Source organism: Orycteropus afer, unplaced genomic scaffold (genome assembly GCF_000298275.1).
Source record: "Orycteropus afer afer isolate SDZICR_OR568_19922 unplaced genomic scaffold, OryAfe1.0 scaffold00090, whole genome shotgun sequence".
Taxonomy (NCBI): Eukaryota; Metazoa; Chordata; class Mammalia; order Tubulidentata; family Orycteropodidae; genus Orycteropus; species Orycteropus afer.
In genome coordinates this window covers 9925871-9942977 of record NW_006921677.1, presented here as the reverse complement: position 1 = coordinate 9942977, position 17107 = coordinate 9925871, and the positions used below count along the sequence as shown (strand labels likewise).

At 40.1% G+C, this 17107-nt stretch overlaps 1 protein-coding gene across 1 annotated transcript in view; it reads left to right on the top strand.

The window, feature by feature from the left end:
• The first annotated feature begins 754 nt into the window (after nt 1–754).
• Nucleotides 755–17107, top strand: part of SVIL (supervillin) — a 142901-nt gene continuing 126548 nt past the window's right edge. Inside the window, exons 1-3 of the mRNA XM_042781163.1 lie at nt 755–815; nt 2473–2530; nt 12868–12968. Of these exons, the coding sequence (XP_042637097.1) occupies nt 755–815; nt 2473–2530; nt 12868–12968 (220 nt within the window). The remainder of the gene's footprint in view (nt 816–2472; nt 2531–12867; nt 12969–17107) is intronic.

Sequence of the window (17107 nt, the reverse complement as noted above, 5' to 3'; positions counted from 1 at the left end):
GTCGAACTGCCCATCTGTAGTTATGGCACATTTTTCCTAACCCCTACGTCATCACTGCTTGGGCCCACCAGGTACATGTTGCCATTAAAAATAAACAGGGCTCACTCTGACATGTAATGCTTCACAACTTCCATCTCAAATTAAAATGTTTGAACTTCTAGTAATAACTGCCTTTTCTTTTCCCACAGTTTCACTCCTATGTTGTTCACAAATCATAACTTTTAAATATGGATCTTGGCTTCCTGTTGGTAAATTATTTCCCTTAACCAATATTAGCCAAAGCCAGGCTTGGAGCAGCCTGGAAACAGACAGCTTCCTTTCTCCTCCATACCTCCAGAGTCCCTGTTGTATTTGTTTGCTTGTTTTCAGGGAAAGGAGGAGTTGTTTTTGACTCCCCTGAGGATGGTTAGGTTCCAGCATCATGTATTTAGCTTTAGCTGAAACATCTGCTGTGATTTGCCTGTGGCTTTGAAGTGGTAATATCATAAATGTCCAATGGCTGGAATCCTTGTCTGTTCCAGCATCCATAGGCCTAATTTCTGCTTGTAATCTGATTACGGGTCTGAGCTGTTGGAGCCTGCAGCCTTCTGCTCTGGGTTTACTACGTTCCCAAGGACGCAAGTGCCTAATGGCTCAGCCCTGCCTGCAATGTGAAAAATCTCAGCCCAGTTTTGCTTAGATAGGCCTAAGGCTGTAGCTGGTTGACAATCAGCTGTAGAGCAGGCTCTGCTACTGAACTTTTCTGTATGCAACCATGTTCAGAAGCCCAGGAATTTCCAGCTGTTTGGGAGCTTTCAAGTTCTCTGAAAAACAAGGTAAGACCAGAGAGATAGAAGGTGTGCTTGTGCATTTATTTTAGAACAGAATGAATGCCTACATTTTACTCTATATTTTCCTGTGTCTAGATAGTTATACTATTTTCTCAAACGGTACTCTAAGTATCTTAACTGGTTTTATAAATTAGCTTATCTTGTGATTGTTGAAAATTTGAGGTGACCACCCCCCCGGTTGTAAGATAGTGATATTGCTAAGCCACTCAAGCATTTAGGAAAATTGGCAAATTAAGTTGAAATGCCCAGACTTTGGAACAAGTTCTGGATATGCTGCGCTCTCGCTAAAATGTTCTAAAGCAAGGGCTCTGTATACTAAATTATTTCCAGTAGGTAGTGGTGAGTGCTTCGTCTTTCTACTAAATCTTCATGGGAAACAGTTTGGAACAAAATAGCGTTATTTTAGTGACTTCCTTTTGAGCACAGAGGAAAATCGTGCTTTCAATTTAACGACAGAAGCAATACCGCATATTCAGTCCCCTGATTGAACAGAAATGAAACACTGAGGTTATTTTAGATGTCCAATTTGAAATTCAGCCCTTATATGTCAAAAACGTTTTCTAGCACAAATGTGCTATTTGGAAGTGATTTGAACCATTCAGGAATTGTATTCTGTAACAGTTGATAGCCTTTTGAATGTGAGTTCCCCTTCTTTAAATACATAACAAAATACTTGTGTAATTAGGAGAAAATCCTAGATGCTTAATTGGCATTCCATTGTTCATTTTATTGCATTTCTCTAGTTTCTAGAATTTCTAAATGCCACAATTAAGGATGTAATTTGATGTATAATGGAGTGTCGGCAGCTGATGTATTGTGTACCTCTTTTTTCCCCTCAAGCGTCTGCCCTCAAATATTAAATAGTGAGAGGGAATTCCCTAGGGGAAGGAGTTTCTGTAAGTGGTCTACTTGTGGTTTTCTTGGTGGACAAGTGGTTATGTGCCAAAAGCTGTAAAACAGGTTACTAACCATTAGTATGATTATGAATTTTGCCTATTCCTGGTTTTGATTAACCCCTTCACTCAGGATGTGGGTTTTCCTGTGTGGAATTGTTACCAGGTGCCCTTACATAATATATATCTCATCTTCAAAAATAAACAAATGGTTAATTTGACATGTTCTCATCCCTTAGATGGTAATGAGAATAATAAAGGCATCCCCTTTTCTCCACCCTCTACCCCCTTTATTCTTTATTCAGAGGTCTCCAGCAGCGATTGTTGTCAACATTTCTCCTTCCTTGTCTACCTGGACCAAACTTACTTATTTGTTCCATAGCCAGCATTTAAGTGCTTTGAGTTATTCTTGTTACTTCCATACTGAATTTAGATGATAACATTGAACTATGTCAGATTTCTTCTTCTTTTTGTTTTTTAAACCCTTGGAGTATGTTGGCTACTTTACAGGAGGAGAAAAGAAAAAGAAAACTTGATTATCCAAAATTTATACATCAAATTGGATTCTTAGAAGGTCTATTTTTGTATTCATATTTCTGGTCCGGTTAGAAATTTCTGTTATCTTAAATTATATGTCAAATGAACTCTTGACGAATTCCCCTCCTCCTTTGGAGTTTTTATTTATTTTGTATTAATTTGTTCACTTACTGTGTAGCTATGTCATTTTTACATTACTTCTCTTTCCTTAGATTTCAACAAGAAAAACTTAAACTTCATTGGATTCCCACCTCAAAGAAAATTTCCAAGGTAAAGTGACCTTCGCTCAAGGAATCTTAAGTTTTGAAGATTTGTAATAGCTTTTTAAATCATTCTCTTAAATTCTTAATTCATGAATTTAAATGTTTAGTGTTAGGTTTTCTCCCAGAGTTTTATTTATTAAAATACATGAAACAAGGTGACTGAACAGTATCCTCACCCAGCAAACGTTCTTTTTGTGTTCAAGGCTGGTTATGGGAATGTTTGGAAAAAAGGGTATTGGAATCTCTTATATTGCTAACTTGTAACTTCTTTCTCACACTCTCACACTTGCCTTTAAGCATGGGATGTCCTTTTGGAATGTATTCATCAAGTAAGGGAGCTTTTGATTTTTTTTTTAGAAAAGATTTTGGCTCCCTCCCTCTCTTCTCTCCTTCTTTCTCTCCTCCCTTCCTTCCAGTCAATCCTTCTTTTTATTCCATGTCCATCCATCTGTCCATCCATCCATCCACCCATCTGTCCTTGGAGTTTTTGATACCTGGTCTTAGCATCTCTTTCTTAACCTTTCCACACTTACAGTTCCTTTACCTACAGGATATTTAGTGTGTTGCTTTGACTTACCTAGTGTGCTCAGGTTTCGTGGTTCAGTTTTGTTAACATAAGAATGTAAAAATTAAAGCTGGTGTCAAATGAGACTTTGTATCTCAGGGGCTTCTTATTAGATCACTATCCCTAAGAGAGTTTGATATTTTCAAGTGATGGTCCCAAGTCCCAAGTCATCAACCCCTGCACACCAAAAGCTGGATCTCAACCTGAACTTCATTATATCAGAAGGACCTAAGCCATGATGTGTGCCTCATTCCACTCAGATGTTTGTATTCCTAATGTATTATGACATTGCTTCTTTACTAAATAAAGGTTTGCATTTCAATGGAATTAGCATAAACAGTTATATAACCACTGTCCTTATGAAGCTAAGCCTGGCTCTGCATTTGAGTATGGCTCAGTCGACCTTGTGAGCACAGTGGACAGGAAAAGACTTGATATACTTCATCTACTGCTACCCACTGCTGTTGAGTCAACTCCCACTCATAGTGACCCCTATTGGGTTGCCAAGGTTGTATATCTTTACAGAAGGAGATTGCCTCATATTCCTCCCATGGAGCAGCTGGTGGGTTTGAACTGCCGACCTTCTGTTAGCATCCAAATGCCTTACCCACTGTGCCACCAGAGCTCCTTAGTATAGGTTAATTAACACATTAATGATCCAGGGTAATCAGTGAGGTTGTCTGTCTTGACTCATGAAATCTTACTTTTCTAGTGCTTGACATGGCTCCCAAATTTCTCATATTTGCCCAATTATTAATAGAATCCAAGACTCATATCCTCATGTGTCCCCAGCAGAGTGATTGAGCTGCAGTAGAGCTAATGAGTGACCAAGACAGGAAGAAAAGGAAAGGGAAACAGGAATGTATTGCTTATTCAAGGACAGGAAAAGCATGAAATAGGGAGGTAAGACACATCAGTGAAGAGGGACTGAGGGACACAGCTATTCTAAAATCATGGGTATTTTATATAAAATCCACTGGTGTTGAGCCAATTCCAATACATAGTGACTTCTATGTGTCAGAGTAGAACTGTGCTCCATGGGGTTTTTGTTGTTGTTATTTGCTGTCAAGTTGGATCCAACTCATAGCGACCCCTCCTTGGGTTTCTGAGGTGGTATCACTGCCAAGTAGATTGCCCAACCTTCCTTCCAAGGAGTGGCTGGTGGGTTTGAACCACCAGCCTTCTGGTTTAGCAGTCAAGTGCCTTAGGCACTGCACTACCAGAACCTCCCCCATAGGGTTTGCTCTGGTTACCTAGTGCCACTCTGACAAGAATCTACCACAAATGGGATGGCCTTAACAAACAGGAGTTTATTCTTACAATTTGGAGGCTTTAAGTCCAAGTTTAAAGTGCCAGGCTCTAGGGGCTGGGTGAAAGCCCCTCAACCTTGGGATACAGCTTTGCCTCCTGCTACCGGCCCACTGGAGCTAGAGGCTTTTCTTCACTCAGACAGCTGCTGGCTGCTGAGGCCAAGAAGCCCCAAGGTTGACAAGTCAAAAGGCACAGTCCTGATGTTACCAAACCACATGGCAGGCTATTAATGTAAGTCCACTGTAAGTCCCAAGGTCGGCAGAGCATAGCAGGCTACTCAATAAAGACAAGGCTACGTGCAGGGTTCAAGTATGCCATAGGCTAGAGACTATTCCCAAGGCTTCTCTTTATATACAGGAAGCAGACCACATACCCAAAGGCGGCTACTCAGCTGCTCCCACTAGATTCCACCATGGAGTTGATTACCAGTCTCATCATGGGGAAAACTACATCCAGCTGCCCAGCCATTCAACCAGGCCTAGCCAAGTTAACATACAAACATAACCATCACAGGGTTTTTAATGGCTGATTTATTGTAAGTGGATCACCAGGTCTTTTCCAAAGTGCCTGTGGATGGACTCAAACATCCAACCTTTCAGTTACCAGCTGTAGTCCACTTGCCATGGTGTACTGAGTGTAAAATGGGCTGGAGGTACAAGAACCTGCATTCCTAAGAGAAATCTAGTCAACTGAACATCAACGAAGAGAAGAGAAAATGTGAAGCACTGAATTTTCTTCTTCTAGATCTTATAATTTAAACTTCAGTAGAAGAATGACAGGGTTGTAGGGGAGCCTTATACAAAGTGGGTAAAATAGTAGTATACCCATATTTTTTTAAGAGATGGGAGGTAATAACAGCAGAATATCCTGTTCACTTTTCAATGAAATTTCTCCTGGTTGCTACTGCTGGGCATTTAAGTAGGTTAATGGAACACTTTAAAAAAAAAAAAAAATCATGGAAGCAGATAACAATCGCTTTCTAGATTATTAGAGCCAAGGGAGAGAGGCAGAGCTATGAAAAAATTAGTCGGAAAGAGTGACTGTTGTTTCAGAGGAGATGAGAATAGTTGATTAAAAATAATAATAAAATCAAACATTCAGTTCCTTTTTTTATTAGAAAGCTTTAAAACTTTCTTAGAAAAATTAAGTCTGTAATTCTTACTTCATCTATGGAGTGGTGGTTTTATATTGAACTATAGGCTCATAACTTTGGGTGTAGCAGTGGGTATACACCAAGGACTGCCGAAGTTGTCCCTACAGAGAGGGGACTACCTGCTGGCCCCTTGTCACCAAGGGAATGATATATATTGGGAGGAAGTGCAGGCTCCAGCAGTCAGAGCTCAGTGCTTTGGAGTTAAAAATAATGTGAATTATCAATACACTCTACTGATCACACTGCTCTGGTGCCCCTGACTCAGAAACATAAAAAGAAAAGGGGAGACAGAAGCGTTCCTTTGGATGTTAGTTACATGTTTCGTGGGCCATTAGACAATCAGATGGAGTTGCTCATTCGTGAATGGTCTGGAGATCTTTATCAGTATATTTTGCCTGTATTTTCACTACTGGATAAATGGTCCCCTCTGTGGATAGAAAGTCTAGGCAAGAAATGAGATTTAATTTTTATTGTGATTAGGGTGAAAGTTTATAGAGCAAATTCACTCTCCGTAGAGCACCTCACATATACTTTGTCTCATGACATTGACTACAATTTACCATAGTGCAACAGCTCCCCTCCCACTTTGTCTCCATAGTTACTTCTTCCCTGTGTCCTTCCCTCCATGCACTCCTGCCCCCTGAGCTGTCTTCCTGTACATACACAGCCCTTCTGTTCTTCCATGATATCTCCAAGGAGTGTATCTACCTATTATAAATGTTCAGCTCATATGTCTGTCTTTTGTTTGGCTGGAAGCCACAGGAGTGGGTTCAATTCCAGACCTGAAGGGCAGCTAGGGGCCATAGTGTCAGGGGTTCCACCAGGCTCTATCAGACCAGCAAACCTGGTCCTTTCTTTCTTTTTTTTTTTTTTTTTTTAATTTTTGAGTTTTGTTCCACGTTGTTCTCCCACTCTATCTAGGCTCTCCTACAGAGATCCCCCTCCGAGTGGTTGGAAGTGGTAGCTGGGCACCATCTAGTTTTTCTGGTCTCATTATCATATAGGCTGAGGATCACATGGCATACCAGTTGCTTGGACTAATTGTTTCCATGAATCTTTGTTTTTCTTCATTCTTCTTTGCTCTGGAAAAGGAGAGACCCATCGTTGCATCTAGATGGCGGCTTGCAGGCTTTTAAGATCCCAGTCGCTACTCGCCAAAGTAGGATGTGGAACAATGTTTTGTGTAGTATGTTATGCCAATTGAGTTTGATGTCCCCTACAACTATGGTCCCTAGCCCACAGGTCCAAATAGTTGCTCCCTCTGGGCATTTGGCTGTGGCCAAGAAGTAACTACAACCTTGCCCCTTGTCAGCACTACGATAAACCTGGAAATTCTTATAGAACATACAAACACACTTGTAGAAACATTGTCCACCAACCTTATATATGGTCTTGGGCACACTCCCCCCAGCATAGACATACCTAGTAGTTCAGCCTATCCACCCATCAGTCTGCCCATGTATCAATGTTTGTCTTCACTGATAACGGAGTACTATATGGGCAAAAGAGTTCATCTTTGCTTTCTGAACCTCCCATGTACCTCTTTATGTCTTCTTCTTCCTCAGTGCCACCATGTTGATAACTCACATTTGATATATTGCCCTTCTCTTCACCCATTTCAAAACTTGTCCCTACCTGCTAGCAGTGCTCCCTCCCCTTACTTCCCACCCCTGGTAACCAACAAAGAAAAGTTTCTTCCATATATAAACCTTTCCTTCTTTTTACAATAACAGGCTAATGCAATAATTGTCCTCCTGTGATTGACTTATTTCACTCAGCATAACGCTCTCCAAGTTCATCCACATTATGTGGTGTTTTGCTGATTCTGTGTTATCTTTAGAGTTGGGTAGTATTCCATTGTGTGTATGTACCCTAGTTTGGTTATCCATTCTTCTGTTGATAGACACCTAGGTTATTTCCTTCTTTTTGCTATTGTAAATAGTGCCGCAATGAACATGGGTATGCATATATCTGTTCTTGTCCTGGCTCTCACTTCTTTAGGATGTATACTTAGCAATGGAATGGCTGGGTCAAATGGTATTTCTAATTCCAACTTTTTAAAGAATAAGAAACGTGATTTTTTAAAACTTCATTTCTGATGTGGACTGGAAGGATCTTGCATGAGTCACAGCTTCTTGTGATGCTTGAGAATCAGAGCCGCACTTTCCAAGCCAACCTCCTTGTCCTTCCTTTATATTCTTACTCCTTCCTCATAACCTTTTATTTGTGTTTGGAGAAGTTATCAGCCATTTAGTTGAATGGGAGAGAGAGTCAAAGAAATAGGAGCAAAATGTAAAAATAGCGATGTGGATTGCAATAATAACAGTGTACTTTGAAGGTGTAGATTTTTCATACTATGCAAACACATGGAAATAGACTAATATTTTCATACATGTATGCAACATAAGCAAGGCAATGTGGAGACATGCACTCTCAATGCTATGTTATTGTAAAGATGGAAATAGACAGCCCACATGTTTATGACTGATACGATTGAATGTATGTCCTTCTAATCAAACCAAAGCTGCTGCCCTCACCTTGATTCCAACTCATAGCAACCCTGTATGACAGGGTTGAACTACCCCATAGAGTTTCTAGGCTATAATCTTTATGGAAGCAGACTGCTACATCTTTCTCCCATGGAGTGTCTGATGGGTTCAAACCACTAACCTTTAAGTTAGCAGCTGAGTGCTTAACCACTGTGCTACCAAGGCTCCTTATGCCCTTCTAATTATCTTCAATCTTTGTAATGATATTTGCCCCTAGCTGTCATACAGATAAGGAGCCCTGCTGGCACAATTGATAAGTGATCAGCTGCTAACCAAAAAGCTTGGCAGTTCGAATCCACCCAGTGGCTCCGTGGGAAAAAGACCTGGAGATCTGCTTCCATAAAGACTACAGCCTAGAAAACCCTATGAGGCAGTTCTACTTTGTCACATCAGGTCTCTAAGCACCAGAATTGACTCAATGGCACATAACAATATCATCATACAAATAGTGTGTAACATATAACACATTAAATATTTTAGGGTGAATTTTAGTATGCATCAAAGCATTTTGTTGTAGTCATTTATTTATTCATTCAGTACATATTTGTAGAATACCAGGCACTGTGCTAGACATCAGGAATACCGTAGTGAACCAAACAGACATGGCCCCCACCCTCATAAATTTCTAGTCAGAGAGAGAGAAATTTTAAAACTCATTCGACAAACCTACATAATGACATTTGTTATATGTGCTGCAAATAGGAGAACAGGATAGCCTGAGAGAAAATAGCAGAAATACATCATTTAGATTAGGGTGCTGGTTGAGATAGGCCATCGATCAGAGACATCTTACCTGAGGAAATGACAATTAAACTGAGGCCCAGATTAGGAACAGGACTTAGGATGGGTTAAAAAAAAAAAAACAAACTCACTGCCATTGAGTCATTTCCGACTCATAGCCACCCCCATTGGATTTCCCAGGCTGTAAATCTTTACAGAAGTAGATTGCCCAGTGTTCCTTCTGCAGTGGGTGGGTTTGAACTGCTGACAACAAACAAGTGCAATACTGGTTAGCAGTCAAGTCCCTTATCCACTGCACTATCAGAGCCAGGCTGGACGGAGGCTGGAAAACAATTAATTCAGGTAGAGGGAACAGCATTTGTAGTAAGCCATGGTTAGAACCATGAGAAATTTTCCTTGTAGAGTTGGGTTTACACTGATTTCCAACCTACTGTGAAAAGGCTACACTTTTTTTTATACTGGTGCTGGCAATATTTTCACCTTCTTTTGAGGCAGCAATTACATATGGAACTAGGGTGTGTTGGGACAATAACTTGTAAACCCCACTTTGCAGAAGTTCAGCAAAGTGTCTAACTAGGGGGAAGTCTCTTAGTCTTATTGGTTTGGAAAGTAGTTTAAAACACTAATTATTCAGGAGGTAGCATATGATCAAGAACTGATGGTACTGAAAAGAGAAGGCCAACCTGCATCAAAGGCTTTAGTGAAAAATAAGTTTCCAGGAACTGATGGAGTATCAACTGAGATGTTTCAACAAACAAATGCAACACTGGAAGCGCTAACTCGTTTATACTAAGAAATTTGGAAGACAGCTACCTGACCAACCAATCAGAAGAGACCCATATTCGTGCCCATTCCAAAGAAGATAGAAGAGAATTCAGAAATTACAAAAGAATGTCATTAATGTCATGTGCAAGTAAAATTTTGCTAAAGATAATTCAAAAGCAGTTGTAGCAGTCCATCAACAGAAAGGGGTACTGCTAGAAATTCAAGCTGGATTCAGAAGAGGATGTAGAACAAGGGATATCATTTGCTGACATCAGATGGATCTTGACTGAAAGCAAAGAAACCAGAAAGGTTTTATTGTGTTTCATTGACTATGCAAAGCATCATAACAAATTATCTATAATTTTGAGAATAGGAATTCCAGAATACTTAAATGTGCTCATGAGGCGCCTGTACGTATACGAAGAGGCAGTTGTTTGAGTAGAACAAGGGAATACTGAATGGTTTAAATTCAGGAGAGGTGTGTGTCAGGGTTGTATCCTTTCATCATACTTATTCAGTCTGTATGCTGAGCAAATAATCTGAGAAGCTGGACTGTATGACGAAGAACATGACATCAGGATTGTAGGCAGACTCAATAACAAACTTCGATATGCAGGTGACACAACTTTGCTGAAAGTGAAGAGGACTTAAAGTACTTACTGATAAAGATCAAAGACTGCAGTCTTTGGTATGGATTACACCTCAACATAAAGAAAGCAAAAATCCTCACAACTGGACTGATAAGCAGCATAATAGTAAACAGAGGAAGGACTGAAGTTGTCAAGGATTTCATTTTACTTAGATCCACAGTCAACATCCAAGGAAGCAGCAGTTAAGAAATTGATGGATTGCACTGAGAAAATCTGTTGCAAAAGACCTTTTTTAATGTTAAAAAGCAAAGACGTCACTTTGAGGACTAAGGTATGCCTGACACAAGCCATGGTATTTTCAGTCACCTCATATCATGCGAAAGTTGAACAATAAATAAGAAAGACTGAAGAAGAACTAATGCCTTTGAATTATGCTGTTGGCAAATTATGGTTCTGGACTGCCAAAAGAATGAATAAGTTTGTTTTAGAAGAAGTACAGCCAGAATGCTCCTTAGTAGGGATTGCAAGACTTTGTCTCATGTACTATGGAGAGGTTATCAAGAAGGACCAATCCCTCAAGAAGGACATCATGCTTGGTAAAGTAGAAGGTTGGCAAAAAAGAGGAAGACCCTCAGTGAGATTAATTGACAAAATGGCTGCAACAATGGGCTATTTGTAAGGATGATGCAGGACCAAGCAGTGTTTCTTACTTTTATACATAGGGTCACTATGAGTCAGAACTGACTTGGTGGTACATAACACAACAACAGTTACTCCCAAGACTTTTTCTTAAATAATGTAAATGCATGCCACTCATATTTATAAACATTAAGCTTTACCACATTTATAAACAATAGCTGAGTTTTCAGATGAGCCTGGTTCTGGGAAGGGTGGGACCATAAATTGTATTTGGAAATGTTTCTTGAAATTTATTTTACATATTGGATATAGATTATGCATGTGTACCACTTACATAATACATCTACTCCCTTGGTCTCTTCTCTTCTGTGGAAATAATGTTCCTACAATGAGGAAATACAAATCCAAGAACTGATACAGGAGGAAGATCTGCTTTACACTGAATGCTTTCTCAGGCCTGTTCTTCACCTCTCGAGGGTAATAGTGTCACTGGAGAATATTAAAAACCAAAACCAAACTCACTGCTGTCAAGTCGGATCCCACTCAGTAACAACCCCTACTTGGGTTTCTGAGGTGGTATCACTACAGAAGTAGATTGCCCAATCTTCCTTCCAAGGAGTGGCTGTTGGGTTTGAACCTCTAGCCTTCTCATTAATCCTGCTTTCCAGGTTTTGTTCTCTTCCTACAAGGCAGCAGCACTGTCTGTTGCCCAACTCCAGGTACCCTTCCAAAGCTGACGGTGGAATTGTGTGTGTGTGCCTATACCCATCTTAGGAGCTCTAGTAGCATAGTGCCTAAGGCACTTGACTGCTAACCAGAAGGCTGACGGTTCAAACCCACCAGCCACTCCTCGGAAGGAAGGTTGGGCAATCCTACTTCCGTAGTGATACTGCCTCGGAAACCCAAGGAGGGGTCGCTATGAGTCGGTGCCGACTTGATGGCAAATAACAACAACAACATACCCATCTTGGGAACAGTGGAGCATAATGTTAGAACTGGGCTAGATTTGAATCTTGTCTATACTTCTTGACAAATATGTATCCTTGGGTAAATCCTTGAGCAGTTTCCTACTGCATAAACTGAGGACGGTAATCATTGTGGTGGTTTACTAGAGCTAGCTCTTGAAACCTATGGTATGCCTCTCTTCCCAATTTTTAGTTCAGTGACCACCTGTGGGTAGCTTGAAATCAGCCATGGTAAGAGTATTTACACTACTGGGAAACACTACAAAGCACAGCACTAAATTTAGGAAGAAGAAGCCAGTTGCTAAACATTTACCAGAACACCATTGAATAACTCCTACTTGATAGTGTTCTTGTGAAGATAATTAAAATAGTACTGGGATATGCTTAGTATAGGCAACAAATACATAATAAGTGTTAAATTCCTTTTTCATTCTCCCCTTTCATTTCCTTTTTTTTTTTTTTTACTTTTTCATGAGCCCTTCAAAATTATTCACCATGCTTTAATTTATTGGTTGTTGGAAGCAAGGAAACCATTAAGGGGCTATTCTACTCTGTCACATGGGGTTACTATGAGTTAGAATTGATTTGACAGCACCCAACAACTGTTGCATCACATTCCCTGGGTGGTGCAAATGGTTTATGTGCTCAGCTGCCAACCAAAAGTTTGAAGGTTCAACTCTACCCAGAGGTGCCCTGAAAGAAAATGAGCCACTGAAAAACCCTATGGAGCAGAGTTTTACTCTGACACACATGGGTTGCTGCAAGTCGAATATGACTCAATGGCAACTGTTTTTTTTTTTTAAACCATAAACCAAACCCAAACCCATTGCCATCGAGTTGATTATGACTCATAGTGACCTCTGTTGGGTTTCAAGGCAGTAAATCTCTACAGAAGTAGATTGCCTCATCTTCCTTCCATAGAGTGGCTGGTAGGTTTGAACCGCCAACCTTCTGGATAGCAGTCAGGTGCCTTAGGCATATAGCAAGGATAAATACTTATGTTCTGTATTTTTCACTTACTATGTATCTTGTTTTAAATTGACATTAAAATTTTTATTAATTTAAGAAATTTTAGCTTTCAGAAAGAGTTTTCACTCGAAGATAAAGGGCAATTTACTAACGGCAAAAGAGGAATTGATGCTAAGTTTTTAGCTGCTCTTCCTAAAGGTAAGCCTTTTAAAAATTGTTTGCCATTGTCCAGGTCATGGAATCATATGTTGTGTTATCTGATTTTCTTTCAGGAAAACTCTTTCATTAAACTGTGGGATTTAACTCTCTCATTAAATCACCCTTTGTTTCCCTCCCCACCTCTCACAAGAGTTAGCCTCAATTGAATTACCACTCTTCTTGCATTTTTAATTCTATTCTTTCTACTCAATCTTTCTCTTTAATTCTAGATGTCTAGTAGTTGTCTTTGTGGGGCTGGTGGGAGGGTGAGAAAGGGAACCTAGAATCAACTTTACCTTACCCCTTTTTCCTACCTTTAAACCTCTCCAAGGATCAGATCAAAAACCAAACCAAACTCACTGCCATCGAGCCCATTCCTACTCATAGTTATCCCCCATTGGGTTTCCAAGGCTGTAAATCTTAAGGGAAGCAGACTGCCTCAACTTTCTGCTGCGGAGCAGCTGGTCCACTGACCTTTTGGTTAACAGCTAAATGTCTTAACTACTACCCACTAGAGCTCCTTAAGGACGAGATAGTGCCTTTCATATCCCTCACATCCTCACCGTCCACTTACATCCATTCATGCTGTGATCTGCTATCCATGCCAATTGATGCTTCCCAGTTTTATTGCACTTAAAAGTAGTATCTCATAGTCCTTGACTGGGCTACAAACACCAGCACAAACTACATCTTAACCATCTTTGCTAAATTTAAAAAAAATAAAATAAATAAAATGGTATCAAGTCAATTCCCACTCAAGGCACTCTAATATGTATCAGAGTAGAACTGTGCTTCATAGAGTTTTCAATTGATTTTTCAGAAGTAATTTGCCAGACCTTTCTTCTGAGAGGCCTGTGGGTAGACTCAAAGTCCCAGCCTTTTATTTAGCAGCCTACCATATTATCCATTTGCACCACGTAGGAACTCTTCTTCCCCAGGTTTGTTGTTGTTATTGTTAGTAGCCATTGAGATGATCTCTATAGATATGTGCCCGTAAGTGTTTAGAGAATTAGTATTTTCATTGGTAAAGACACATGTACAGTAAAACATTTGCACTTTCTATAACCCAGCTACCCTGCGTTTTGCCAGTGAACTGATGACTGCATAAAAATTGCCTGGTCTTTGTTTACAGCAGTTATAACATGAACACAAGAAATGATCATTTAGTGCTAGTTTAAAAAATGTCCTCTGCCTGAATGAGCTTTGTAACACTGACTCTGGAGGAAACAGGTTTGGTGGGAGATTCAGACTTTTTCTTTCTACTTATATAAAGAGAGAGAGAGAGAGAGAAATGATAATCAAGTACAAAGACATTAGACCAGAAAACATGCTCTTTTAATAGAAACTAAATCCGGTTTGAAAGGCTTGCTGACAAATCGAAGTGCATTCTGGGTTGTTGGACGGATGATCTGCCTGGATGTGGTCTGATGAGGAGGGCTGCATGAGGACCCCAGGGATTTGGCCCATGACAAGGAAACTTAAACAGGGACATGGTACAATTTTCAAGTACTTAGAAAACTGTCAACTGAAATGTAGGCTTATCTATCTTGCCTGAAACTAAAGATAAGACTAATGTGTAAAATTACAAAGTACGTGAGACTTCATATGAGAAAGAAAAGGATCATAATCCTTGGTACCTGGCAATGGAATGAGCCACACTGTGATCTCCTAAGCTCCCCTCATTAAGTGTTCCAGGAAAGATCTGGTGGCAGTGTGCTAAGGACTCAAGTGTTGCAGAGGGGTTCCTACCTTGATGGGTGTGTGGACCAGGTGTGAAATGGAAGAGCCCTTCCAATTTTTAAGACTCTTTGTGAAAGACAGAGAAACTCAATTTAATTAGATCCAAAGTGTTTTAAATCTCTAAGTATGATTGAAACAAATCATGGTTTTCACAATAGCTTAGAAAAACTGACCAAAAAGACACTTCTATATAGCAAAAGTTGTTTCCACTAGTACCTTGTCTCCTTTTTCCACCCTGGTTTCTCTTTTGATGAATTATGCCATAAATTAACTAGGATCAGAAAAATAAAAACAATACATGATGCTAGTGTCCTTGACCACCACCCACCTGTTGGTTTGTCAAACTGCAGTGGCTTGTATGTTGCTTATGCTGCTGGAAGCTGTACCACCAGTGGCCCTGATGATATTTGAAATACCAGTGCCAGAACTTTCAGCAACACGAAAGCCATTTCACATAGTATGACAAATAGACAGACAGGGAGCAGTCCTCTGCTTTACTAATTCCTTATTTAATAAGCTATTAGACAATCAGAGTGGAGTATAAAGTTTCATTTCAAGCACTACCTGTGTTGATGGATACTAACTCCCAGGGCATTAGCTTGAGATGACTTTGACTTGGAGTCTAGGCTTGATCAAAAGAATGCAACAGTGGCCTAGTGATGTCTCTCACTGGCATAATGTAGGACACTGGACCCTAGGGGACAGGTTTCCCATTTAAAATCTTTGTATTGAGACCATGATTCTCAGTCCAGAAGAGTACTGTCCCTGTGGGGCTTTCAGAACCTGTGAGGCATTTTTGTATCACAATAACTAGGTAATAAATTGGTAAAAAAGCCAGGAATACACAACATCATATAGTAATTTTGCACTCAAAAGGGCCACTGTTGTCTCTTGGGGACTCATCTGTTCCAAAGACAACATTGTATGAGTCTGTGATGCTGATGAAGTGCACCTATATGTCTGTTACATGCTGTCCTAAGACTTTCTTTCTTATACCCAGAAGTGAGCACTTATCAGATGACAGGTGTTCAGTAACAGGTTGTTCAGCCTGCTCTGTCCAGAAAGGGACAGAGATCACCATGGGCAGTAGGGTGGTTTGACCTGCCCTCTCTGTCTCCTGGCTTTCCTTCCCTTCACTGCCTGTTTGGTTTCTCTAGTGCTTCTCTAACAGAAAATACAACAAGTGGGTGGTCTTAACAGACAGGGATTTATTCTCTTAAAGCTGAGGAGGCTAGAAGTACCAGTTCAAAGTGCCAAGCTGTAGGGGCGGGGTGAAAACTTCTCAGCCTTCGGCTTTAGTTCTGCCTCTTGCTCCCGGCCCACTGAAGTTGGAGCTATCTTTTCACTCAGGCAGCTACTAACTGCTGAGGCTGACAAACCCAAGGTCGAGAAATAAAATGGCACCATCCCAAAATTATCAAGGAAGATGGCAGGCCACTAATTCAAATCCATTAACAGTCCCAAGATCAGCAGACAACATGGTAGGCCACTGAGATGAAGAATCGACCACACTCAGGGTCTAAGCTTGCTATAAAATCTCAGAGACCTTTCCCAAAGCTGTCTTCTTTTATACTGGAAGCAGACCACATCTCCAGTAGATTCCACCATAAAGTGTATTACCAGTATCATCATGGGTAATAACTACATCCTCAGCCAACTCAAAACCAGGCCCAGCCAAGCTGACACACAACTTAATGACCTCACTGCCCCATGCTTCTTAAGGTTCCATTTTAGTGATGAACTAATGTTCTATCAGCTTACTCCCTTCTCATATTACTTTTATCTTGAAAGAATATTGAAGTAAGGGGGTAATAGCAATAGGGAAATTATAGTTTTGTTGTGTGTGGGTGAGAAATAAAAAGTGGGAGGCTTGCATATTCTCCTATTTAATTGATCTTCCCTTCTAAAATATGGAGTCCCTGGGGTAATGCAAATGGCTAATGCACTTGGCTGCTAACCATAAGGTTGGAGGTTCGAGTCCACTCAGGCATCTTACAAGAAAGGCCTGGTGATCTACTTCTGAAAAATCAGCCATTGAAAACCCCGTAGAATATAGTTCTCTTCTAACATACATGGGGGTCACCATGAGTAGAGTTAACTTATTTTTTCTAGGATATGAGAAATAAAGAGTGGCAGGAAGCAACTTGTTGCTTCACTTTTTCACTGTATCAATGGAATCTTTTTTTAAATAATGTTTCTAGTTGTACAATTTTATAGAAAAATTTAAAAATTAAGAATCACATAAAAATCTTAATGAAATAAAAGTGGTTTTCAGAAGTCTCAGAGTAAAAAACATGTATCTTAATTTTTTTCCAATGGAGGTTTCTCTGTGTGAGTTAGTATCTCTAGACTTACCTGGATGAAATAATTTTAGGGGAGAAGAGGTATTATGGAGGTGT